The sequence below is a fragment of the Coenobita brevimanus genome, chromosome 22, assembly GCF_032717465.1.
Source record: "Coenobita brevimanus isolate Jiangsu-jjx chromosome 22, ASM3271746v2, whole genome shotgun sequence".
Taxonomy (NCBI): domain Eukaryota; kingdom Metazoa; phylum Arthropoda; class Malacostraca; order Decapoda; family Coenobitidae; genus Coenobita; species Coenobita brevimanus.
In genome coordinates, this window is record NC_136975.1 from 34,274,656 (window position 1) to 34,300,885 (window position 26,230).

General features: G+C 41.5%; 1 protein-coding gene across 3 annotated transcripts in view; it reads left to right on the forward strand.

Moving 5' to 3' along the window:
- LOC145392515 (uncharacterized) overlaps positions 1-26,230 on the forward strand; it is a 356,359-nt gene that overhangs the window by 167,712 nt on the left and 162,417 nt on the right. The window contains exon 7 of one of the 3 annotated variants that reach the window (XM_080266909.1): positions 9,051-9,149. The exons of the other annotated variants lie outside the window; for them this stretch is intronic. Within the exon in view, the coding sequence (XP_080123035.1) occupies positions 9,051-9,149 (99 nt within the window). The remainder of the gene's footprint in view (positions 1-9,050; positions 9,150-26,230) is intronic. 3 annotated transcript variants of the gene reach the window in all.

Sequence of the window (26,230 nt, forward strand, 5' to 3'; positions counted from 1 at the left end):
CTGCCTCTCCTAAATCCAATCTGTTCATCGCTTACCAAATATTCTGATGCCAGTAGAGTATATTCCATATCTTCTTAGTTATGATACAGGTACATTACTAATTTTCCGGCATTGGATGGTCTGGCTCCTCTTTTAATCCGCTCAGAAAATGAAAGGACACTTGATATTCCCATGCCTGCCAGACAAATTTACAAGGCAGCCAGAGATGGCATTGAGTTTAGCGTGTACCCACTTGGATTGTTTGTGCTGCATCTTGGTTCTCATCCTTGTATTTTGTCTGATTCTTAGTTCATTTTACCTCAATTTAATCCTAGCTGTGGCTTCTAAGAAAGATGCAAGTGTCAGTGGTGTTTCCAAGCATAAACATCAGTCTGTTTCAATGCTCAGACCTCCTTGATCATGGTTAATTGGTCACCAAACTACAGTAGTAACAAAACCCCTTAATAACCACAGAAAGCAATAAATGGGAATGAATATTAATTGGTACAGGGCCCACAAATTTACACCCTTTTTATTTGCCTAATACTCTGTTGGAGGGACTGGATCAGCAGTGTGTCCACCAACTCTGCTACTCAGGATTGTGAAGCAGGCAACCCTTTTCTCTCATATTTCTCCCATATATATTTGTGAGCCAGCATTGTTATCAGTGTATTTTGTCAGTGAATATGAAGGTCTCACAGTTAACCATTCCGAACCATCATTTTCTGTTCTTGTGAATATAACACGTCTCATTACATTTGTCATTCATTTAGTTAAGTTTACCTGCATATGCCATATCACCACTTCAGTTTATTCAGTGTTATTACCACAGTCAAATCAGAAGCCTATTTCCATTACTGGTTTCTGCTGAGGCCCTTAAGTGCATGTGGAGTGCATAAAGTGTTATTACAATTTGGGTTTGCATGAGGAAGACAGTCGCTGCGAGGCACACTGTTACTGTAGTAACGATAAGTAGCAACCCAGTGACGTACCGCAGTGGCTGGCCATATCTTCATGTAAATTTCAACCACCTATCTGGTCAGAATGGTGTATTAACAGCCGTTTGGGGGGGATTTGATGCAGTAAGGTATTTTATTATGCTAAAAACAAAATCAGTAAAGGATGACAACATATAACTCTTCTCTTGAAAAAGCTGGACCGTGTTGTTCCTATGCTGAAGCTGTGTGATAGAATATGACACAGGTTTGTCAGTTGTTTGATACAAAGAAACAAAGAGAAAAATATTGAGATCCCATGCAGACAGTGCTTTGAAGAAGCAAATGAGCATTAGAAAAACTATGAAAGATGGTAAAAATACTGAGCATGATCAAGTAATGAGAGAATGGTTTCATCAGTGTCATAGTGATGGAAGGGACTTGCTGGGTAGCATGATAATGAACCAGGCTCAGTTGTTCCACAAAGAACTTAGATTGGAACATGAGTGTGATTAGACTGAAGAAAAGTGGATGAGAGATGTACTGTTGAATTATTATACATTATTTCAGTTGGTCCCTATTGATTTATTTAATGTGACATGGTATTTGACCTCCATTAGTCGAGCAGGACAGTTCACCTGGCAAGGCTTTGGAATCAAGGGTGCCAGGAAGTCAGTGGTGTACCTATACTTCTATATACCTGTATGACAGCATTTACTTTCATCCTCCATACTTTTATACAGACGCACAGTCTTTTTATTCCTCTGCTTCACTGGTACAGCTTTACTTGTCTAGGGTTTCTTGCATATTTCCCTACAGATAGTTCATTCCCCATTCTCAAGCATATTTCATATCAATACTTACCTCATCACCACCTACAGCCTTCCCATCCTGCAACCTTTTCACCCTATTAATTACCTCTGCCATTGACACAAACATGCATCACGTTCCTTTTGTGTTGCAACACTATAACCAGTTATGTGTACCTTTGCTTTATTCTCATCATGCCCATTCATTCATTATTATTATTATTATTATTATTATTATTATTATTATTTTGAAACTACAGTCCTTCCTCCAATTATACGAGAATATGTGGTCGACAAAAACCCTCGCAAAATCAAAATTCGCAAAATTGAAGCAATTAAATATATGAATTATAGGCAAATTGGTCGACATTGCCCCAAGGTAAGCACTTTTTCCCACTCTTTCTCTCAACTCTGCCTCTTAATTTTACGATGATAAATGAAACAAACATGAACTGATGTATTGTACAGTAATATTAATAAGAAAACATCATAGATAAGAAACATTAAAAAAAAAAAAATGCACTTACACTGATGTGAAGACTGGCATGGTGTACGGGACTGGTGGTGGGGCGAGGCTTGGGTACGGCTACTGTGGCCCCGCGGGGCCTACGTCATCACTATCACTGTCGACAGATATTTCTTTGTTGGCCACCTGCATTCTACCATCAAATTGAGCACCTCCATAGTTCTTTGCTGCTTGCTTGATTTGTTCACTGTTCTTTAAAATCATTCTCACTGTCAATTCACCAACACCAAACTCCCGACCAGTAGCAGAGTTACCTTTACCTACTTTTTTCCTTTCAGTCATTTTCAATTTGGTCTCCAAACTTATTTTCTTGTTCTTCTTACCTGTTGGCACCATGATAACACTCATGCAGGGTTAAACTGCTGGGATATTGCGAGGAGCACCACGAAATTGTGAGGGTCAGTGACCTTGCTTGGGAACAGGTGCAAACAAACATGGTGGGGCGGCAGACCACTGAACTAGGAGGTGCAGTTAGCTGAGTGAACCATGACGTCACTAGTTCGCGTGGCAAAGTAGTGCAGGAAGACGACTCTCCCACCAATCCACCTTGCAAAGTGTGTGATCGTTCGCAGCGTTCATAAATGTTAAAAAATACATGACTTTTGAAACCACCTCGCAAAATTAGTAATTGCAAAGTTAAAATTCGCAAAGTTGAAGGATGTACTTTACCAGCAGAGTGGAAAAAGCTGTGCTTGTACCCCTGTACAAAAATAAAGGTGAGCAAAGTGAGTGCAAGAATTATCGTGGCATAAGTTAATTGAGTGTGGTAGGGAAGGTATATGGAATATTTTTTTTTTTTTTTTTTTTTTTTTTTTTTTTTTAATGCGAGGGAGAAGGAACCAAAGGCCATGAGCCCGCAGTTACAGTTCCCTCCAGGAGAAAAACAAAATACAATAGAGAGCCAAATTCAAGATCCGATCATTTTGAGATGCCTGGACACACTGCGTTTGAAAGACTGGAGATCATAGGCAGCAGGAAATACAGACAGAGGGAGACAGTTCCAGAGCTGACCTGTTGCATAAATGAAAGACTGGGAGTAACGGTTAACTCTTGCATTAGAGAGTTGGACAGGAAAGAGATGAGAGTTTGCTGCCAGACGGGTCCTATGCGTCCGTGGCAGAGGTGGAGGAATGCAAGCAGACAGTTCAGAGAAGCAGTGACCATTAAAGTAGCGATAGAAAAGAGATAAAGATGCAACAGTGTGGCGAAGAGACAGAGGTTGAAGGGAGTTAGTAAGAGGAGGAGAGTTAATGAGACGAAAAGCCTTTGACTCCACCCTATTGAGAAGGGCTGTATGTGGGGAGCCTCCCCACACATGAGAGTTGTACTCCACACAGGGGCGGATAAAACCCCTGTATAGAGTCAACAATTGTGCAGGGGTAAAGAAAGAGTGGAGTCGGCTTAGCACACCCAATCTCTTGGAAGCAGATTTTACAAGAGATGCAATATGATCTTTCCAAGATAAGTCCCGAGTAAATGAAACCCCAAGCATGTTCAAGGATGATGCAGGATTAAGCTGAATATTATTAGACATTAGTGGGTATACCTGCGGAAGATTTTGTCGAGTTGATAGGTGTAAGAACCGAGTCTTAGATTCATTAAAAACAACCATATTATTTTTACCCCAGTCAGAGATACGAGCCAAGTCAGACATTAGGTGTGCCATAGCCTCATCCCTTGTTTGTTGAAGCAACTGTTGAGATGGGCGTTGCGGGAACCGAATGGAAAGGTGAAGAGTGGAGTCATCAGCGTATGAGTGGATAGGGTTAGATGTACAGCTTAGAAGATCATTGATGAATAAAAGGAAGAGAGTAGGTGATAGGACAGAGCCCTGAGGAACACCACTGTTGATAGATCTAGGAGAAGAATGATGGCCGTCTACAACAGCGGCTATAGAACAACCAGAAAGGAAGTTAGCGATGAAGGCACAGATAGAAGGATAGAAACCGTAGGAGGGCAGTTTGGAAATTAAAGATTTATGCCAGACTCGATCGAAAGCCTTTTAGATGTCAAGTGCAATGGCAAAGCTTTCGCCAAAGTCCCGAAAGGAGGATGACCAGGAGTCTGAAAGGTAGGTGAGAAGATCGCCAGTGGAGCATCCCTGACGGAACCTGTACTGACGATCGGAAAGAAGGTTGTGATAGGAAAGATGCCTTAAAATTTTTCTATTGAGAATTGACTCGAAAACTTTTGAAATACAGGACGTTAAAGCAATTGGACGATAGTTGGAGGGTTAAGAGTGGTCACCCTTCTTTGGGACTGGCTGAATGAGAGCAAACTTCCAGCAAGAAGGAAAGGTACAAGTTGACAAAGGCGAAAGAGTTTGCCTAGGCAGGGTGTAAGCACAGAAGCACAGTTCTTGAGAACAACAGGAGGGACCCCATCAGGCCCATATGCCTTGTTAGTACTGAGGCCAGTAATGGCAGAAAATACATCAACTGAAGAAATTTTAATGTCGGCCATGAGGAAGTCAGAGGGGGGAAGAGATGGAGGAACAGCACCAGAATTGTCTAAGGTGGAATTGGAGGAGAAAGTCTGCGCGAAGAGATCTGCTTTATCAGTAGAAGAAATAGCTACAGAACCATCAGAGTAGAAAAGAGGAGGGAAGGATGATGAGGTAAAGTTGTTAGAAAGATTTTTGGCAAGGTGCCAGAAGGAGCGGGAAGAATTCGAGTTGGAGAGTTGAGAGCATTTAGTAAGTATGAAATTATTTTTAGTGGAGCGAAGAACAGACTTAGCACGATTCCGGGCAGAAACGTAAAGATGATGTGATTGAGGGGTGGGTTGGCTCCGGTACCTTTTGTAGGCCCTCTCCTTGTTGCGGACAGCATTAGAACAAGTGTGATTAAACCAAGGCTTTCTTGTGTTAGTCAAAGTATATGAGAAAGGAAGGTATGCTTCCATGCCCGAGAGAATAACCTCCGTAATGCGCAAGGCACACTCAAATGGCTCCCGGCCATGGAAGCAATAATCATTCCAGGGAAAATCAAAGAAGTACTGCCTAAGGGCCTCCCAGTCCGCGGCTCCAAAATGCCACAGACGACGTTTCCCTGGAGGGTCCACAGGCCGTACCGGAGTGATAGGACAGGTTAAGGTAATAAGGTTGTGATCGGAGGAGCCCAACGGAGAGAAAAGATTAACAGAGTAAGCAGAAGGATTAGTGTGAGGAAGAGGTCAAGTATGTTGGGGCTCCCTCCAAGGCGGTCAGGGATACGGGTAGGGTGCTGTACAAGCTGCTCTAGGTCATTAAGGATAGAAAAGATGTAGGCTTGTTCACCAGGTGGATCCATGAAAGGAGAGGAGAGCCAAAGGTGGTGGTGAACTTTGAAATCTCCTAGAATGGAGATTTCAGAGAAAGGAGAAATGGATAGAATGTGTTCCATCGTAGAAGTAAGATAGTCGAAGAATTTTTGATAGTCAGTAGAATTAGGGGATAAGTAAACAGCACAGATATATTTAGTCAGAGAATGACAGGAAAGCCAAAGCCAGAGTGTAGAGAATTCAGAAGAATCGAGTTCAGGAACACGAGAGCAAGATAAGTCATTGCGTATATATACACAACAGCCACCTTTGGCTTTGAAATGAGTATAGAGAAAGTAGGAGACAGAAAAAGGTTTGCTGTCAGTTGCCTCAGACAGCTGAGTCTCAGTTAGAAAAAGAAGGTGAGGTTTAGAGGAGGAGAGGTGTTGCTCAACAGTGCGAAAGTTAGAGGAAAGGCCGCGAATGTTGCAGATATGAAGAAGAAGAGAGTCAGACAGTGGTTCCAGGCACCTCGAGTTGTCACCGGGAGAGGGGCGGATGGTGGGGGCATTTATGGTCCCCCCCCTGGGGACTCCAAGGCTTGGTGAAGAGACGTCATTTTAAATGAATTTTGAATGGGAAGTGTAGTGTGTACTGTGCATGTAGTTTGGTGTAGATAGTTAGAGAAATTTGTACTGGAGAGCATGCTGGCCTACTCTCTGTGTAACTGAGACACTGAAAAAGTTCAGCAAAGGGGGATGGTCAGGAACTAGTCCTGAGGGCTGATGAAACGGGAGCTCCAGCACTCCCTGTCATCAGCTTTCCATCCACCTCGGGAGTACTGTCCTGCCTGACTGATGCTACAGTCTACTCCTGCAATAGTTATTATAGAGAAAGTGAGAGAGATATCTGAAGTCCTAATGAGTGATGAACAGGGTGGCTTTAGGAGTGGCAGAGGATGTGTGGATCAGATATTTGGAATGAGACAGATGGTGGAGAAGGCTTGTGAGAAGGACTAGAAGGTGTTTATGACATTCACAGATCTGGAAAAAGCATGCGACAAAGTAGACAGAGAAGGATTGTTTAAGGGTTTGCACATGTACGGTGTAGATAGTAAGCTGCTATGTGCCGTCAAGAGTTTTTATGATGGAAGTGAAGCGTGTGTAAGGATAAATGGGCATCTATGTGAATGGTTCACAATCGATGTGGATGTGCGACAAGGATGTGTGATGTCCCCATGATTGTTCAGTATATGGATGGGGTGATGAGGGAAGTAAAAACACGAGTAATGGAGAGGAGGATGGCGTTGGTAATGAACGATGATGGATGGAATATCTCAAATTTGTTATATGCTGATGACACAGTACTACTTATAAATACCGGAGAAGAACTTGGTAGACTAGTGCAGAGTATTGCTGATGTCCATGAATGTCGTGCTTTGAGAGGAAATATAGAAAAGAGTAAAGTGATGGTTATTGAGAGAGAATGTGACTCACAGTGTAATGTTACAGTGAATGGAGAGACTGGAATTGGTGAGAGAGTTCATTCAAATACCCAGGTACAATGACAAGTAAGAGAGGAAAATCTGCAAAAGAAGTGGAAACTAGAGTGACGCAATGAAGGAAAGTAGCTGGTGCAATGAAAGCCTTGACAAGAAACAGAGGCTTGAGTGTTGCAGCTGCAATAGGCTTACATTAAGGAGTGTTAGTGCCAATGTTAACATATGGATGAGAGACTATGGTGTGACATGAAAATGAAAAGTCAGGAGTGAGAGCAGTGGAGATGGGACTGCTGAGGAATGTATGTGGAGTACAGAGAGTGGATAGGATACAAAATAATGTGATTTGTGAAAGTTGTGGAGTGAAGAAGTCTATGGACACCAGAATCTAAGAGAGTGTACTGAGAAGGTATGATCATGTGGAAAGAATGGGTAACAATAAAGTGATGAAAAAGGTATATCTGAGTGAATTCGAAGGAGGGAGGAGGTGAGGTAAGCCAAGGAGAAGGTAGAGGATTATAGTGGATGAGTGTGTGAAGAAGAGAGGTCCGGAAGTCGATGAGGTTAGGGGACTGACAAGAGATCGAGCTGGCTGGATGAATATTGTGAGAAGCGCATGATCAGGTATTTGGCATCCCTTTTTAATGTGACAGCGTCCAGATTGGCTCTGTCGGATATGTTTATGTGAAACTAAAGAACATGGTGAATGTTTGTGGTGTGTCAAATAGAGCCAGGATTCCAGGGGCTTGAATGATGAGCGAATGGAAGTGTGGCCCATTGGATTCGGGAAATTTGGACTGTCTGGATGTTGCTACTCCTCACCCTCCCCTGGAGTGGGAGAGGAGGTCCAGATGATGATTTTTTTTTTTTTTTTTTTTTCCAACCAAAATATTTTCTCCTGTTGCTCCATATCAGTTATGTTTACCTTTGGTCTTCTTTCATCATTCCCATTCATTCATTCATTATTTTTTACCAAAATATTTTCTCGTTGCTTCATTCTGTATTTCTCTTTCATTCATTTGTATCCATCCTCTTTCACTCCTTACATTTTACATTATTTCAGACTTATTCTTACATTTTTGCACATCTTTCCAAACTAGTTTCCTATTTTTAGGGTGGTTTACAGGCATTAGTCTTATCATTAACCTTTTCTTTTTCTTTACTAGCCATTTTACACATTTCATTCATTATATTTCTGTCATCTTTCATCGTAACTCCTTTCTTGCACCTGCCCAAACCATTTATTCTTTTTCCTTCACTGCCATTTCAACCTTTGCATCTTGTCTAGCTATTCCTTTGTTCCAAGTTGAAACATTGCAAGACCACATGCAGCATGTCTTTGCCAATAAGGTTGATTTATTAAGATGATGATGATGGTAAATTGAAATCAGTATTTATGGCTGGGTAATTCCTATTAATGAAAGTAAGGGATACATATAGAGAAAAGGTAACAACAATTTTTCTACAGTGGTTATTCCAAGATGGTGGTGATAAACTTGTGGTAGGTAACACGATAATAATAAGTTTTCCCACTTTCTTTTCCTAGTGCTTGCAGGTAGCTGAACTATGTTACATTGAGTATGATTACTTTCAGGATTGATAATTCTGTGTTTGTTCTTTCACACAAATAGTGTGAAAGGTTTGACACATATTCTTAAGTTTAATTGTGAGAACCAACCTGATAATATTCATTGCAAACCAAATTTGACTCAATACATTGGGTAGAAAAATGTAAAAAGTGCCTTTGATCTCATTAGGGACATGAATCAACCAAAAGGAAATCCCAGGTAAAACCCCCCCCACCCCACACACCTCTGTCAATGCTTTAATTATCTGAACAACAATAGCCTAATCTTAGGTTTTTACAACTTGCAAAGGGTAATGTGGAATTGACTTTGTTTCAACAAAGCCCACCTACTGTAAATATGGAGAAATATGAATTTCCAAGTTCTCAGAGTATAGTTGAAAGAGCACACACTATATTCTGACCATCATGAACCTGGTGTGAGGGGTGATGAGGAAAGGTTATTTTGGAAGCAAGAGAGGGTGGTACATTACAGCAGCAGTATGGTGGTGGGACGAGAGCAAATCAGCTGAGGCAGCGAGAGTTAAGCTCCTCTATAGGCAACACCCAATACATCAGAAGACTTCCCAGTACTCAGGTGAGGGGCTTAGGAAACTGAAATTAGGTTGTGGAAGATAATTTAACTAAAGACCTGAATAGTAGAGTGATGTTTGAACTTACATAACCAGTAACCTGTAGAACAGATAATGAGACTCTGATACATTTTTCTTTTCTTTTTTTAAATCTTGATTGTATTCACATTGAGTGCTGGTGATATTTGTTATCTATCTTGCAGCAAAATCTCATTTTTACAAAATGGATGAAGACACTGCCCACTTCAGTTAATTGGGTACAGTATTTTTTGGTAGGACATTTTTAATGGGGCTGAAGATATTCTGGTAGGATACTTCCCAAATTGCCATATTTTGGTGAATTAGTTTATTTATTTATATATTTATTTATTTATTTTTTTTTTTTGCGTTCATCTTAAATGTCGGGACCAACTGCCTAGCCCCGGGCTCCTACGCTCCTCATGGGGCAATGTAGGATTGGATAATGGATGGATGGATGGAGCATTCACCAAAGTTGAACTCCATATCCAGCATTTATAGCATCATCAATTACAATATTGGTGGTATTGGTATCTAGTGGTTCATTATCAAGTCAGATATTAGATAATTGCCTGCCATCAGCCCTAAGAGATATATTACCTTGAGAGTGAAATGTGGCTGCAAACTTGGCAACAAGGCACACAGTTATTATGTCTTTACAGGAAACATGAGGAACAAGTAAATAAAGTTGGAGGTCAGATTAGGCTTTCACATTGTTGCTAATCGAATGATTCGTTATAGATTTTTTTTTTTTTTTTTTTTTTTTTTTTTTTTTTTTAAACAGTTTTCAATAACAGTTGATAAATTATTTTCTGGTGTTGGCATTTTGGGTAGCTTCCAGTGTGTAAAAAACATCTGCTCTGTTGTGGGCAACTTCAGTTTGGGGATTCCTTAAGAAGAAGCATGACTTCATTTGATTGATTGATTGATTTCTAATTTTTTGCTATACTAATTGCTGTATTCGACCAATAAGTTGTAAGAAAAATAATTCATATAATCACATAAGGATGAATAATAACAGCAATACTAGATGTTTGAAGTTTTGTTCCAGTCGTAAACTGCTGGCCACCCACTCTCATTTTCCCAGTATTGATTCCTGATCAGGACCATCCTCATTGATTACTCTCCTGAGAAGCAAGAAATTGTTCATGTGTCATACCCATTTACCTTGTCTGTGAACTGACATTTGTTGTTTTTGAGGAAAATTTTATGAAAACCCTTCCTACGTTAACCATTGCTAAAAAATTATGAAATATTAGTGTGCCATATTTCCAAATGAGTTTGTTTTCCATGATCCCTGCCCCTAGGTGATGTAAAATTTCAGTGCTCCCCCATGCTTGTGTAGGAAATTTGCTTTTATAGGAGGCATTGGTGATGGAGGTAATGAACTTATTGAATCCATGATCAACAAAATACAGTAAAAGTCCTCCACTCTGACCACCAATAATCCAAATATCCCAATGCAAGTATACCTCAATATGCGATACCCCGGCTTAACGATGCGGGTAGAATACCACCATACTCTACTTAACGATGGCCAATCACTAGTTTAATGATGGGTTTTTATTATTATTTTTACCAGTTTTGAATATATTGTGGACAAAAATGGTGTGTTTAGGTTGATTTACTAAGCTTGATTTTTTCCAGACATATTTGATGATTTTCAGATTTTATTTGTTGGTTTTAATGAGTTATTTACAGGTGTTAGGCTTAGGTTAGCATCTTTTGCAGCTGTTAGGCCATTTAGGTTGGCATTAATCTTGATTTTGGGCTCATTTGGGTGGGTTTTGGACTTGGTTTGGGGGGAAACCCAAGGCTCAAAAATGCATCCCATTACTTTACATGATAAATCTACCCTGATGTACGATACCTTGCCTAGCGATGGGTTTTTACATAAGCAATTGCATCATTAAACCGGGGTATACCTGTACTCCGAATTATCCAAGGCAAAATTTTTCGAATTTTTCTAAGCTTTTTTCAAAATTTTCTGGCCTTTACCTAAGGATTTATCTGGCTTGGACTTTCTCTTCAACTTGGATATACCTGCCTGCAGCTGTTTATCTACAGTTCTATGCATTTCCAGTGAGTAAAACAATAATCCATATAATTTTAAGTGTTTATTTAATGATCATGTACATATTTCTAATGTTTTCAGAGGTCCCTCCCAATAAGCCCCCCCCCCACTCCCCCCACCCCGAAAGAAAAGCCCGAATGACTCTTGGTTCCCTGCTATTCGGATTACAGGACACTCACTGTATTAAGATACAGTAATATCTCGATATATCAGACGTCAGTAGACCGGAATTATTCTTTAATGGAATCAAGGAGCTACTGGACTAATTTCAATATATCGGAAAAATTCTGAAAAAGCCAGCAGAGGTCCGGACTGCCAGACCCCAGTCCGGAGCGGCCATGGCGTCACTTTTGTTTTGACGAATAAATCCGCAAAATAGAACTTCAGTCCAGACCAGTGATGCCCAGAATTCCTCTTTTTTGAACAGAAAAATTATGGTGTATCAGAGTATTGTCCGCTCGGTTTGTGTGTTACTGCGTCGGTTGGTGGTGGCCTTGTGGCGTCAGTATTATTTCTCCACATTCTGCCTCAGTCTGACCCACACTGCCCTAGTGTATGGTTCACTATGGTTCACTACATTAGTTGTAAGTGTATAGTACTGTACAGTATACCTTAAGTTTCAGAATTAGGTTCTGATTCTGTGCCATAAAGTAAATTGCGGTGCAGTACTGGTTTAGTATAAATGCCTTAAATAAGTGCAGCGCCTACCTCTCCAGTACAATAATCTCTACAGTACAGACTCCACTAGTGGACCACGTCAGCTATGTTCACCACAATATGGTAAATAAAAGACACGTTTGTCAGTGTACAGTACAGTATTATAATTATATATTGTATACCATTTGATTATTGTTGTGAATGTCAGAATGTATAATACAGTACAATACTGCAATGGTAGTGAAAACAGTTGGTGATGCCTCGGTGAAAAACCTATTGTGTGGTCTGGACTGATGTCTGATATTTCGGAAAAAGTCCAGGTTAGCAGGGGGAAGTCCGGATGTCGCTTTTATTGGAATGTCACTTTTTTTCTGGGGGGGGGGGATGGCTTGCCCCAGGTAGTTCATTGTAGTGAGGTTTTACTGTTCTTTAAGGGAGATGTAGAGCTGTTAATGTTATTGTTACTCATTGTAGAGCGATCGTAAATGGAAAGGAGTAATAAAAAGTGACATGAAGAGATGGGAGAAATAGAGAAAGGGCAGATAAAGACAGAGAATGAGGAAGGGGAAAGAAGAAGTAGGCAGCAATACAGCAGGTGAGCGGATGATGGTCGCCACCACGTACCACTAATAGGCAGCAGTACATCCAGTAAGTGGATGATGTTTGCCACCATACAATCGACATTGACAGATGCATGTGTTCACTCTGAACATGTTGGAGGTGTGCTTACTTGAGGACATGGGCAGTACCTAGCATGTGTTGACAGATTTTGAAACTAACAGAAGATAATTTAAATGATAACACTGTACTGTAAGATGATAACTATGTTATACAGTACCCTCGCGTCCAACACACGTTTATCCAGCACGATTCGCGTCCAGCACGGAGAGCAAAAAATGAGTACAATTTAATTACTGTAACATGGGTGCGTTAGCATAACACGGACGGAGCTCTGAGAAGTGGGCGAAATCCGCAGAGTTTGCCTCTAGCACGATCATCCCTGGTCCAACATGGTCATACTGGACGTTCCCGTGATGCTGACAGCCAATCAAAACTTCCGATCAAGTAACCTCCCCCGCCCGCTATCGTGAAGTGATCGTGATGTCGCCCAATTAAAAACGCTTCTGCTCTCACGTGATGTTTAAATTTCTCCCACCACAGCACCACTCAGTTGCATAATTCGCATTGGACGGTGCTTTTTTCTCGCTGCATTTTCTGCCCTTGCTACTGCATTTTACCCTGCTCACGATGCCTAGGAAGCCTTCTGAGAACTCCAAGAAGCGGCGGCACCTCCCTCAGGCCACTGAGCTAGAAATCATTGAGAGGAAGAAGAAAAGGGAGAGGAATGTGGACATTGCCAAGGCCTACGACATGAATGAAGCCTGTGTGAGGACCATAATAAAAAACCAAGACAAGGAAGAGAGAAGAGTGCTAGGACAGGCAGAAGCAGGACCTTCCATGGATGTAGATGAGGATTGTGATTCTGAGTGTGATTTCAAAGGATTTATGAGGGAGGTTGAGGAGGAGCAGCAGCCATTACCTGCTAGTGACGCCAGCAACCATCCTCTGGGGACCCAGTAGGACTACCTACGTCCTTGGATACCACCTTCCATGCCCAGCAAGCCCACCAGCACTATCCTAAAAGATTAGTTATCATTCATAGTACAGTGCTCGTCAGAATTATTGAGCGCCCTGCGTCCCTCCTAAGAAACAAACCTTTCAACATTGAAAAAACATATAAATAATGCATTTTATTTACCTTTAGTGCTTCGTAGGGTAGCCTTTATGTTTCTTCATGGACCTGAGACGTCTTGGAAGTGAAAGGGCGAGGCTCCTGAGGTGCTGGAGGGGTATTTTGTCCCAGGAGTCACGAATGGCAGCTTCCAGCTTAGGCAGAGAGCTAACGTCCTTCCCTTGGAGAGACTTCTTTACGAGGTACCAGAGGTTTTCAATCGGGTTGAGGTCTGGGCTATTTCCTGACCAGTCTATCATGAATGATACCTCGCAGTCACGAAGCCAATTGGTGACCGATTTGGCCTTGTGAGCAGGTACACCGTCCTGCTGAAACACTCGTACACCTGTTAGCTCGAATGAGTCTGGTAAATGATCACACAGAAGCTCCAGGTAAACATCCTGATTCACTCTAACATTCTTGGGAAGCACAACAAGTTCCCCAAACCTTGACCCGAGAAACAAGCCCACACCATGAGTGAATCAGGGTGTTTAAATGTACTTTCTTCATACCATGGGTCAAGTGGGTCACTACCTTTGCGTCAATACACACGTGCTCCTCTGTTACAGGTAACACTAAACGTTGCCTCATCAGACCACAACACTGACAACCATTGCTCCTCACCCCAGTTAGATATTTATTAGCAAAGGCAAGCCTACGAATTCTCTGGCTCTTGGTGAGAAGAGGCTTTTTCACAGGCCTATGACTTGTGTAACCAAGCTCATGCACCCTACGAGACACTGTTCTCACAGACACCTCACCAAACACTTCCAGGTTGCTCTCCTTAATTTTCCTTGCACTCACACGAGGATTAAACTCCACTGCACGTTTTAAAACATTAACAGACCTTGGGGAAGTTTTCCTAGGCCTACCAGACCTCAGTTTCTTTGTGGGAACTTCACCACTGTTTTCCAACCGAAACCGCGCACACCAACGACGCACTGTCGATCGTGCCACACCAACCAGTTCACTAATTTCCTTTGTCTGGTGGCCTGTCTCCTTTAAAGCAATGATCTGGGATGTGATTTCACCCGATAGTTCACGGGTAGGTGCCATAACAAAGTGGTGAACCCCAAAACACTGCGGGACACTCGTTAAAAAATGGCGCAATTTGAGAGGGAGACGCGGCGGAGTTCCTCTCTCTCAGGCAGCCCGTGGGCGACTGAGGCGGGAACCAACCAGCGCGTCGGTAGGCCTCAGGCTACCGTGACGTCATGCTCGCGGCACAAACTTGTGGCTCAATTTTTACCCCCAAAAATGGGTGATTCTTTTTTGGCCATAAGTATTGCACGCCCGGCGGACAACGCTGAATAATTTTGACGAGTACTGTACAGTACCATTTATTATAATTACAGTAGTACCAATATATGTATAGGTTTATGGCAAGTATTTAGAGTGACTTTTCCTAGGGTTACTGACATAATTCATTTGTACCCATAAGCTCTGTTGTTTGCCCAACACATTTTTGGTCCAACACGGGACCCGTACATGACAATATTACCGTGTTGGACGCGAGGGTACATTACCTAAAAGTCCATACTGGGTGGCTCCTTTTAGACAACTAGACAGTGAGAATAAGCTATAGATAACAATTGGATATTCCAGTTCTGAATCCATCCATCCATCCATTGCCAGACGCCATGTATCTGAATAATTGGTCTTTTTGTTAATGATGCATTTTGTAAAAGCAGAATTTTACTGCATGAGGATATCATGGTCAGGAAATGCATAACTGCTTGTCACAAGATCACACACACACACTGATATTTAAAAGGTAAATTTTTTATTGGTCTCATATGCCACCATACCGAATTTGGAATAAGCAGTTAACCACTCTTGTGTCAGTAGTCTCCCTTGCCTGAATTGCATTGTTTGTCACTTATCAATATCATATCCTGAGTTAGCATTCTCATATTCAGAGGGTTAGTTGCTGTAGATTTTACGGATGTCTATCTCATCTAAATTAAATTCACTGGCAAAGCACCGAATAGCTTCCAATAATTATGAATTATGTGAAGGATTTGAGACATAAAGTTTTAAGGCCAAATATTAGCAAAACAAAATTGATGCATTCTGAATGGTGAATTGTAACTAGCCATAAATTATAGTTTCATATTGTAAGTCTTAATTTTTATTCAGTGTACAGAGTGAAAGCTTAATGTTTATTTCCTGTGTAACAAGTTTTTGTCGTGTAAACCACTGTCTTGAGGTGGAAAAACAAAATGTTTTGCTGCTCATCCCAAGGAACATTGTTCTTCCTTTCCTCTTGTCCCTGTGTGACCACAAAATGCAACAGCTCGCTTAAGTTAATGCACAGCATTGTCCAGTGATATCACCATGTGGCTGGAATCTCGCATGACCCAGAAAGTTCAGAAGTGCAAACATTTTGTTAGAAACCTTCAGAAGTGATTTTTCTTTCTACTAGCCATGTAATGGAGGCAAAAACACCTAAGTCATGGCCCTTCTGGGTCTGGGATGAGTCTCCCCAACCTGGTGAATGCTAGTATGGATTATTAGAGGGTAAGCCTCTTGCTAACAGGTGTCTCCATCTCAGTAGGAGCAAGTAGTGAGTTTTTTTCCTTGGAAGCTTATTCTTAGTTTGGCATGCCAGTTTCTCATACTGTATTTTAATTTCAGTTGTTCCCCATATTATGTCCAGAAATATGATAATATATAGTTCTGGCAGTGTCATTAGGTAAAACAAACTGATTCTTGAATTATCTGCATATAATTTTTTTTATTTAAAAAAATAATGATGATAATAACAACTCGGTCAATTAGTGTGCTGAAAATGGATTCTTAATGGTATAAAGATTGCTGCAGTACTGTAATGTAGTAATTGAGTTTTGTATATTATAATTAGATATGCAAATCCAAAGAAGTATTGTTTTGTGGATGTACAGTATGTGTGTGTATGCAGTGTAGAGTAATACAGAGTTCCTCTCATGTCTTAGAGATTAATGGTCTTTAAAAATTATTTTGGTGCTCAGTCTATGATTGTCAGGGCTGAGCACTCATGGTCAACACAGGGCTTGGTGCTGGGCCTAGCTCATTGTAAAAAATGAAAATTACAAATGCGTAAAGATAATATTTCTTGCTGGTGATGACTTTTAAAATTACATTTTGTGCATAAACAAAGTTGGACTTTAACACTCTTGTGAATTTGGGTTTTAAGCTCGTGCAAATGTGGACTTCACAGTTGTTGTATCCTTAAGGTACAGATACAGTAATCCCTTGATTATCCTGATGTCCATTATCTGAATGATCCATTATCTGGACCCAGTGGTCTGGCTGCATTAAATCATTATACTTACTTTTTTTCATCTTATCTGGACAAAATGCTTGCATCCAAGTGGAAATTAGGGCTGCACGAACATTTTTGCCTGCCCGAGCAGGAATTTCTCGGTGTCGTTGTGCTGTCAGGCTCAGTAGTTCACCCAGCATCCGCTAGAGACCCTCTCGGTCATTCTCAGTTCCCACCTGGCATCCATGTAGTGAACAGCTCCTCCTGGACAGTTGTTATGATGCCGCATGAGGTGGCTTTTGTGGTTGTTCCCTGCCTGCTTCAGGCTCATCAGGGTATACCATTAGACCACATGGAATATACTGTGTAGTGCAGTAGCTTTGCCAGCCCCAGTTCAACAGTTAGGGTCAAGGAGCTTGCGGGTTATTCAGCACGACAGCCTTAAAGAATCGTGAGTGTTGCCATTGATTTTATTCTAGCTTACCATGCAGTACTGTGATTATATTCTATGTTACCATGATTTTATTCCATTTTACCATTATGTTTTGTGTGTCCACTGCATTTTCATGTGTAGCCTTTGTTATCATGTTTTTTTCATGTCACTGCAGGGTATTTCTTGTCCGTGGTTGATGGGTCTGCTTGACCATGGTTATTGCTTGTCTGGTTTATATGTCTGCTTGACCACATAGAATTGTGTTAAACAACAGGGACAATAGTTGTACGATGTATTGGCTTAAATGTTAGGCTAACCCCTTAACCGCGGGGCGTCACTTTCGTGACACTTAGGAGCAAAGGATCATACCGTGGGGCGTCGCTTTTGTGATTCTGTGTTATTTTGAATTCACCCGGGCTTCCATGTGGGGGCTTGTATCATCTATCTGTACTGCCAATGTCCAACACTAGTCAGCACTCCTAATCTCATCTGTACTCCCATCCATTGTTGACAATTTAGCCATTTCTCCCCGTTCTTGACTCCCCTCCCTACCCCCCCTCCATTACCCTATCCTCTCGCCTTCCCGGCCGTGCTACGCTAAGTAAATCTTCCCTGGAATTTTTCACTGATTTCATCCAATGAAATAAGCCCTATGCCCTATTCGTATACCAAATAATATATACAAGAAAGAAATAAGGTACATGAGAGTGCCATACACCTGGAATTGGCTAATTATCACCTGACAACACCTCACGTGCACTCGTTCGCTAATTTTCGCTGTTTTTTTCCCCTTGAAATATGCCGTATAATCTATTTTCGTAATAAATATACATATAAGGAGGGAAGGGAGAAGCCTAAGTGATACTTACATTCACCTGGAACTACCTAATTTATAATGTATTGTCTAGATTTCCTGCCAATCATTTCAGTGCTATACATAGCTGTTTCAAGAGCTAATGTTGGTAGTACTGAATATCCCTTAAGTAGGCCTCTACCCCGGCCCTCCCTTATCAGTTTACTCTCATCTTCTGAAGTGGAGGTACGTCTGTTTCCTCTTGCTGACTTCAGGGACTTGTTCACCCCCATGCAAAGGGCCCTGTGACCTTTACCCCCTACTAAACCTCGTGTGGAAAGAGGTAAAGGGCTGACAATTGATAAAAGAGTGACTACGATCTTGCTATTGAGTAAAACAGTGCAAGTGGAATTGTAAATAATGTGTAAATAATGTGTAAACAGCAAGTGAAAGTAATGAATGTAAATATACGTGAACAATGGAAAATAGTTTTGTAAGTTACTTCAAGTGACAGTGCATAACACAGTGTAAATAAAATAGAAATGTAAATAACGTAAATAAAATAGAGAGTGTAAATAGAAATGTGAATGAGTAGTATTATAAGAATACGAGTATATACCCTAGGAGTAATGAAAGTGAAAGTTTCACTCTAGCATGTCTGAATACTATGAAGTATGAGAGTGAAGATGAAAGTAACATTCACTCTCAATGCTAGTATACAGGACGAGAAAGTGAATGCTACGTATTTTACTGAAAGAAATTGAATCCCTACAGTGACAATTAACTAATACTACTGAAGGAAACTTATGGATAAAGACTGTAGATATATATAAGTGTTATATAGTAATAGAAATATAAAGTGTGAGGGGTTTTATGAATAATAAATGACAGAGTACCAAGAGCGAACTAGCGCAAGTGAGACGGTCAGATGCGCTCATAATTTTCATTGCTTTCACAGTGTTTTTTTTTTTGGAGTATGGATCCCAAACTACTTGAAAATCATAGAGTAGTGTTCATAGTGTTAATATCTGGCTGTGGTAATCATATTACGGGTTGTCGGGAAGTGTAAAGTGGAGACTTCGTTACCCAACGTCAGAGGACTCCACAAGTCCTACGGTAACTGACGAAGGCTCAACAAACATTCCAGGAGAAAGCTGAAGGTATGTGCCATAAGCATATGTAATTTTAATATTCTAGGACTAATAACTGATTTTTGGCAAATATTTTTTGAGTGTCTGCCGGAGCCCGAATAACCCCGCGGCACACGCAAAACATCGGTAAACATGCCCGCGGTGTAGGGGTTAAGCACGAAGGGGGGCCAGGGGAGAAGTCCATTATCTGGACTGATCCAGTTTCTGTACATTCCTTTGGCTCTTTTACATTGGATAATTGAGGGATTGCTATGATTGCTATACATGTAAATAAGTGATTTAGATTTTGGCCTCTATGCCATTGCCTACCATTTCAACCCACTAATCTCATTTCCTACCCTCACCCATACACAACAAACATATGCCAATACATTATACAGTACAGATATAACTACCTGTACTGTAGTAATACACTCAGTCTCTGTGCTCCACTCATGCACACTACAACTCTTTGCACCTTGTACCGTAGGACCACAAACAATGTTCATCTTGATTACTGTCTAGAAGCAGGCCTCTCTAGACATTGCTCTTTATATTCTGTGTGCTCATATACAGTATGTGGTGTGTTAGCAGTGTTGATAGGTGAATATGTTGGGATGCCCGCTTGAGAATGAGGTTTGTTTTCTTCACCAATAATTAATGAATGTTTTACAGTAGTCCCTCATTATTCATGAAGGGGTTGGGATTCCTTCACTAATTGCGAATTTCCACTGACAATCAAAACACACCTGAAAGGGCCCTACAGCCATAATTTGACTACATGATTGCTTAAAATCCCATTTTGGTGCCCCAAAGCATCACCAGATGTTAGAATCTACTCACTTGTTGTGTATTTTTGGGTGATTTAAGAACTTATGTAAAAAAAAAAAAAGAAAATCAAATTATTGCATTTGCAATGGTGTAGTAAACTGCAAATAACTAAAAGTAACAAAGTCTTAAATAGTGAATCTCCATGTAAATAATGTAGCTCCATGTATTTGTAAAGAGTGGAACTTTGAAAGTGCTGCTAATGGTATAATTCACAGATACATGCAACATACACCGATGTTAGGGCTCAAGTAAGTTACTGTAACTTGGTCAGATATTTGGAAGTTAAAATATCAGTTACTGAGTGTTTAATATTTTGATGTAGGAGCAGCTACTTCGGAGAGAAGTTATCGTTTCTGATGTTGTATGCTCATACGTGCATAAGACAGTATGCATAAGACGTTATGGATCATTTGGGTCAAGGATTGTGTGGGTAAAGTTGAAAGTTGGAATACAAATGTGGGTGATTGTGTGTGTATGCGCCAACGCAAGATCGTGCTAGCACAGTGAGAGAATAGTTCTGGACAAATGTGGAAGTGTGCATGGAAATGTTTGGAAGGAATGAGAGAGTGTTTTTGATCGATGATATGAATGGTAAAGTAGGGAATGTGAAGGTGGATAGAATAATTGGTGAGTGGGGTGTGCCTGCTGCGATAGATGAGAATGGCAGTGCGTTAGGGTACATTTGTGCTGGGAGGGGGTTGGTGATAGCCAATACCCTCTTCAGGAATAAAATGATCCACAGGTATACATGGCGAGTGATGAGAAGGGTGGGTGGTGAACTGAATGAAAGGAAGGCAATGATTGATTATGTATGTGCGGATGAAAGGATGCAAAGATGTGTAAAGGATGCAAGAGTTTATAGAGGTTGGGGGAGTGGACTTTCTGACCACTACTTGGTGGTGGCCAGAATTAGGATACAAGTAAGATGCAGGAATAGAAGAAGGGAAAGACGAGAAGGAGTAGTTGCAAGGAGAGTGGAAAGGTTACAAGAGGATGAGAAAAAGGCAGAGTATAAGAGAGAAGTGGAGGAACGATTGGGCAAATATGAATTGGAGCAGATGGGGAATGTGGAAAGTGTGTGCAGGATATTTACAGAAGAAATATGTGCAGCATGTGATGTGGTGTGTGGGAGGAAGAGAAGACGGAGGGGGGTGCGAGGAACAGCATGGTGGACTGAAGAGGTGAAACAGGCTGTGGCACAAAAGAAGAAAGCATACAATGAATGGATGAGAAATAGGGGCATGGAAGAAGTTGAGAGGTGGAAGAGAGAGTTATATGTAGAAAGCAAGAGAGAGGTGAAAAGATTAGTAAGAGAGAGTAAGAAGAGAGTGGATGAGGAATTTGGAAGGAATTTGAGTGTAAAGTGGAGGGACTGTAAGAAGATGTTCTGGAAAGAGGTGAAGAGAGTAAGACAGGGTGGAAGTGAAGTTAGCAGGGGAGTGAAAGATAAAAATGATAGATTACTAGTGGAGAAGGGAGAAGAAGTGAGCAGATGGAGAGAACACTTTAAGGAATTGTTGAACATAGAGGATGGAAGTAATGCGAGTATAAGTGGCTGGGGAATGGCTGGGAGAAGGAGGGAGGTGAGAAGACAGGAAGAAATCAGTAGGATAGAAGTTGTGGAAGCAATGAAGAAAGTTAAATCTGGGAAAGCCCCAAGAATTGATGGAGTGTGTGGTGAAATGCTGAAGCATGGGGGAGAGATAGTAGTAGAATGGATGTGGAAGATGTGCAGATTGGCCTGGGAGGAAGGTAGAGTCCCGGAGGATTGGAAGTCAGGTATAATTAGTCCCTTGTACAAAGGAAACGAGGATAAAGAAGTGTGTGGTAATCATTGGGGCATTTGTCTTCTTAGTGTAATGGGAAAAGTGTATGGTAGGATACTTATTGACAGAGTTAGAGAAAGAACAGAGGAATTAGTTGGAGAAGAACAGGGAGGCTTTAGGAAGGGAAGAGGTTGTGTAGATCAGATATTCATTCTTAGATCTTTAGTGGAAAAGTTTCTAGAGAAGGGAAAGAAGTTGTATGTGGCTTTCATGGATTTGGAGAAAGCATATGACAGGGTGGATAGACAAGGATTGTGGAAAGTATTAAGAATATATGGAGTAGATGGGAAGTTGTTGAATGCTGTGAAGAGTATGTATGATGGTGCTAAGGCTGCAGTGCGTGTAGATGGTGAACTAAGTGAATTTTTCTCTTTGGAGGTTGGGTTGAAACTGGGATGTGTCATGTCTCCATGGTTGTTCAATCTGTTCATGGATGGGGTAATAAAAGAGGTACAAGGTAGGGTAGTGGATGTTGGAGTGGCCCTGGTGAGAGAGGATAGTGTTTGGAAACTCCCTGTACTGTTGTTTGCAGATGATACTGTGTTGTTGAGTGAAGACGAAGGGGAGCTGCAAGGCTTGGTGGATGAGTTTGGGAGAGTGTGCAAGAAACGGAATCTAAAGGTGAATGTAGGGAAGAGTAAAGTGATGGTCTTTGAGAGAGGTGATGTCAGTGAATGTACAGCGAGGTTGGATGGTGAGGAATTGGAAAATGTGAGTACGTTTAAGTACTTGGGTAGTGTGATGAGTAAGGATGGAGGTTTGGAGGGTGAAGTGCTTGAAAGGGTACAGCAGGGAAGAAAGGTTGCTGGTTCTTTGAAAGCAGTGGTAAGAAACAGGGAAGTGAGCATGGAAGTGAAAAAGTTACTACATGACAGTATTGTGATACCAACTCTAACGTATGGAAGTGAAGCTTGGACATTATTGGAAGAACACAAGTCAAGAGTGAGAGCAGTGGTAATGAGTTATTTAAGAGGAGCCTGTGGAGTCACATGGAGAGACAGGCTGATGAATGAGGATATAAAGGAGCGTTGTGGTGGTGTTGTTGATGTGATAGGAAGTGTTATGAGGAACACACTGAGGTGGTTTGGCCATGTGGAGAGGATGGAGGGTGAAAGACTGATGAAGAGAGTGTATGTGAGTGAAGTGGAGGGGGGAAGTGGGAGGGGGAGGCCAAGGATGAGATGGAGGGATGGGGTGGAGAGGTATATGAGAGAGGGTGGTGTGAGTTGGGAGCAGGGCTCACTGCCCTGCTCCCAACTCACACCACCCTCTCTCATGGCGGGGGACAGGACGACGTGGAGGCGATTTGTTTATGGGAACCCCAAACGGGATTGAGGCGTCTGGCAATAGATAGATAAATAGATAGTATGCTCATATAGTACAAGTATTTTACGATACTGTATTCTCCAGGCAAGTTGTAGGTGTAGGTACAGAAATCTTGTGTCCTATCTTGTAAATTATGAAAATACATCTTAAGCCCACATACTCCATGCTCTCACTCTCAGTGCTTCAGCAAAGTTCATGGCCAAATGTGTTAGGATGTCAGGTAGAAGGCAGTTTTTCTTGTGCTTTACTAACAGTTTTTGAATGATTGTATTCTTAGCTGAAACATTGGTCCACTTGTGAATGACATATTCACAAAAGCAATAAACAAACCATAGGTCTCTTAAGTAATAGCTATGGTAATTTGTAAATATAAGTGTTTTGTCATTACATTTTGTGTGTGTATGCTTGTGTGTGTGTGTGTACACAAGTCCTGTTTTCTTTCTCCTTAGATAGAAATATGCCTTAAAAATTGTAGTTTAGATAAGAGAGCAAACTTCTGCTTCTGTATTACCTCATGTCAGGTATACAGGTATGTACGAGCCGAAGTAAAATGTGATATACAGTAAATCCTTGATATATATATCGGACTTCAGCAGACTGGAATTTCCTTTTATCGGAATTGAGGAGCTACCGGACTAAATTTCAGGATACAGTATCAAAAAAATCCAAAAAAGCCAACAGCGGTTCGGACTGCCAGACCTCAGTCCGGATTGGCCGTGGCATCGCTCTTATTTCTCAGAAAAATGTTGCAAATTATTACCAGTTTGGACCAGTGATGCCTGGAATTCCCCCTTTTTGAACGGAAAAATTACAGTGTATCAGAGTATTGTCCACGCAGTTTGTGTGTTCGTGTGTTGGTTGGCGGTGGGCTGGCGGCATCATTATTGTTTCCCCATGCTCTGCCTCAGTGTGGCCAACGCTTCCCTAGTGTATGGTTCACTATGTTAATGGAACATCTTCAGTTATAAGCGAATAGTGCTGTACAGTATACTTAAAGTTTCAAAATTAGGTTCTGATTGTGTGCCTTAAAGTACTGTCATGAGTTTTAGTGTCTTTACCCCTCTGATGATAGCGAGGTCAAAGTCATGATTGGAGACGGACCAGGCGAACAAACACAGACAGTTCTCAATGATCAGATATGCTTCAGTACTACAGAGTCATTCACTCACTTGGGCTTGCATCTTTCACTCTGGCATGAATAGTTATATTGAAGTTCAAAGGATGTTCATATATCATCCTCTTGTTAACCATTGCCACTGTGAAACAAGCTTCGTGGTTAGAAAGTAGGACGCCTAAGACAGATGCTTTAGAGTATTAGACTGAAAATGAGTTGAAAGGGGACGTAGAACGATATCGAGAATTACATATAAACAGTAATGCAAACACTGAAAGAAATGCATGTGGGAATCAGTTTACAAACAGTAACTAATTCCATGTTGTTATGGCAGTGAGGGATGAGGGTAGTATTGTGGAAAGAGAGCCCCACCAAATCTATCTATCAGTCTATTGCCAGACGCCTCAATCCCGTTTGGGGTGGCCACAAACAAATCGCTTCTAAGTGGCCCTGTCCCCCGCCATTTCACTGCCCTGCTCCCAACTCACACCCCCCTCTCTCATATACCTCTCCACCCCATCCCTCCATCTCATCCTCGGCCTCCCCCTCCCTCTTCCCCCCTCCACCTCACTCACATACACTCTCTTCATCAGTCTTTCGCCCTCCATCCTCCCCACATGGCCAAACCACCTCAGTGTGTTCCTCATAATGCTTCCTATCACATCCACACCACAACGCTTCTTTATATCCTCATTCGTCAGCCTGTCTCTCCATGTGACTCCACAGGCTCCTCTTAAATAACTCATTTCCACTGCTCTCACTCTTGACTTGTGTCCTTCCAACAACGTCCAAGCTTCACTTCCATACATTAGAGTTGGTATCACAATACTGTCATGTAGTAACTTTTTCACTTCCTTGCTCACTTCCCTGTTTCTTATCACTGCTTTCAAAGAACCAGCAACCTTTCTTCCCTGCTGTACCCTTCCAAGCACTTCACCCTCCAAACCTCCATCCTTACTCATCACACTACCCAAGTACTTATACGTTCTCACATTTTCCAATTCCTCACCATCCAACCTCGCTGTACATTCACTGACTTCACCTCTCTCAAAGACCATCACTTTACTCTTCCCTACATTCACCTTTAGATTCCGTTTCTTACGCACTCTCCCAAACTCATCCACGAAGCCTTGCAGCTCCCCTTTGTCTTCACTCAACAACACAGTATCATCTGCAAACAACAGTACAGGGAGTTTCCAAACACTATCCTCTCTCACCAGGGCCACTCCAACATCCACTACCCTACCTTGTACCTCTTTTATTACCCCATCCATGTACAGTTTGAACAACCATGGAGACATGACACATCCCTGTTTCAATCCAACTTTCAAAGAGAAAAATTCACTTAGTTCACCATCCACACGCACTGCAGCCTTCGCACCATCGTACATACTCTTCACAGCATTCAACAACTTCCCATCTACTCCATATATTCTTAACACTTTCCACAATCCTTGTCTATCCACCCTGTCATATGCTTTCTCCAAATCCATGAAAGCCACATACAACTTCTTTCCCTTCTCTAGAAACTTTTCCACTAAAGATCTAAGAATGAATAACTGATCTACACAACCTCTTCCCTTCCTAAAGCCTCCCTGTTCTTCTCCAACTAATTTCTCTGTTCTTTCTCTAACTCTGTCAATAAGTATCCTACCATACACTTTTCCTGTTATACTAAGAAGACAAATGCCCGTATGATTACCACACACTTCTTTACAAGGGACTAATTATACCTGACTTCCAATCCTCCGAGACTCTACCTTCCTCCCAGGCCAATCTGCACATCTTCCATATCCATTCTACTACTATCTCTCCCCCATGCTTCAGCATTTCACCACACACTCCATCAATTCTTGGGGCTTTCCCAGATTTAACTTTCTTCATTGCTTCCACAACTTCTATCCTACT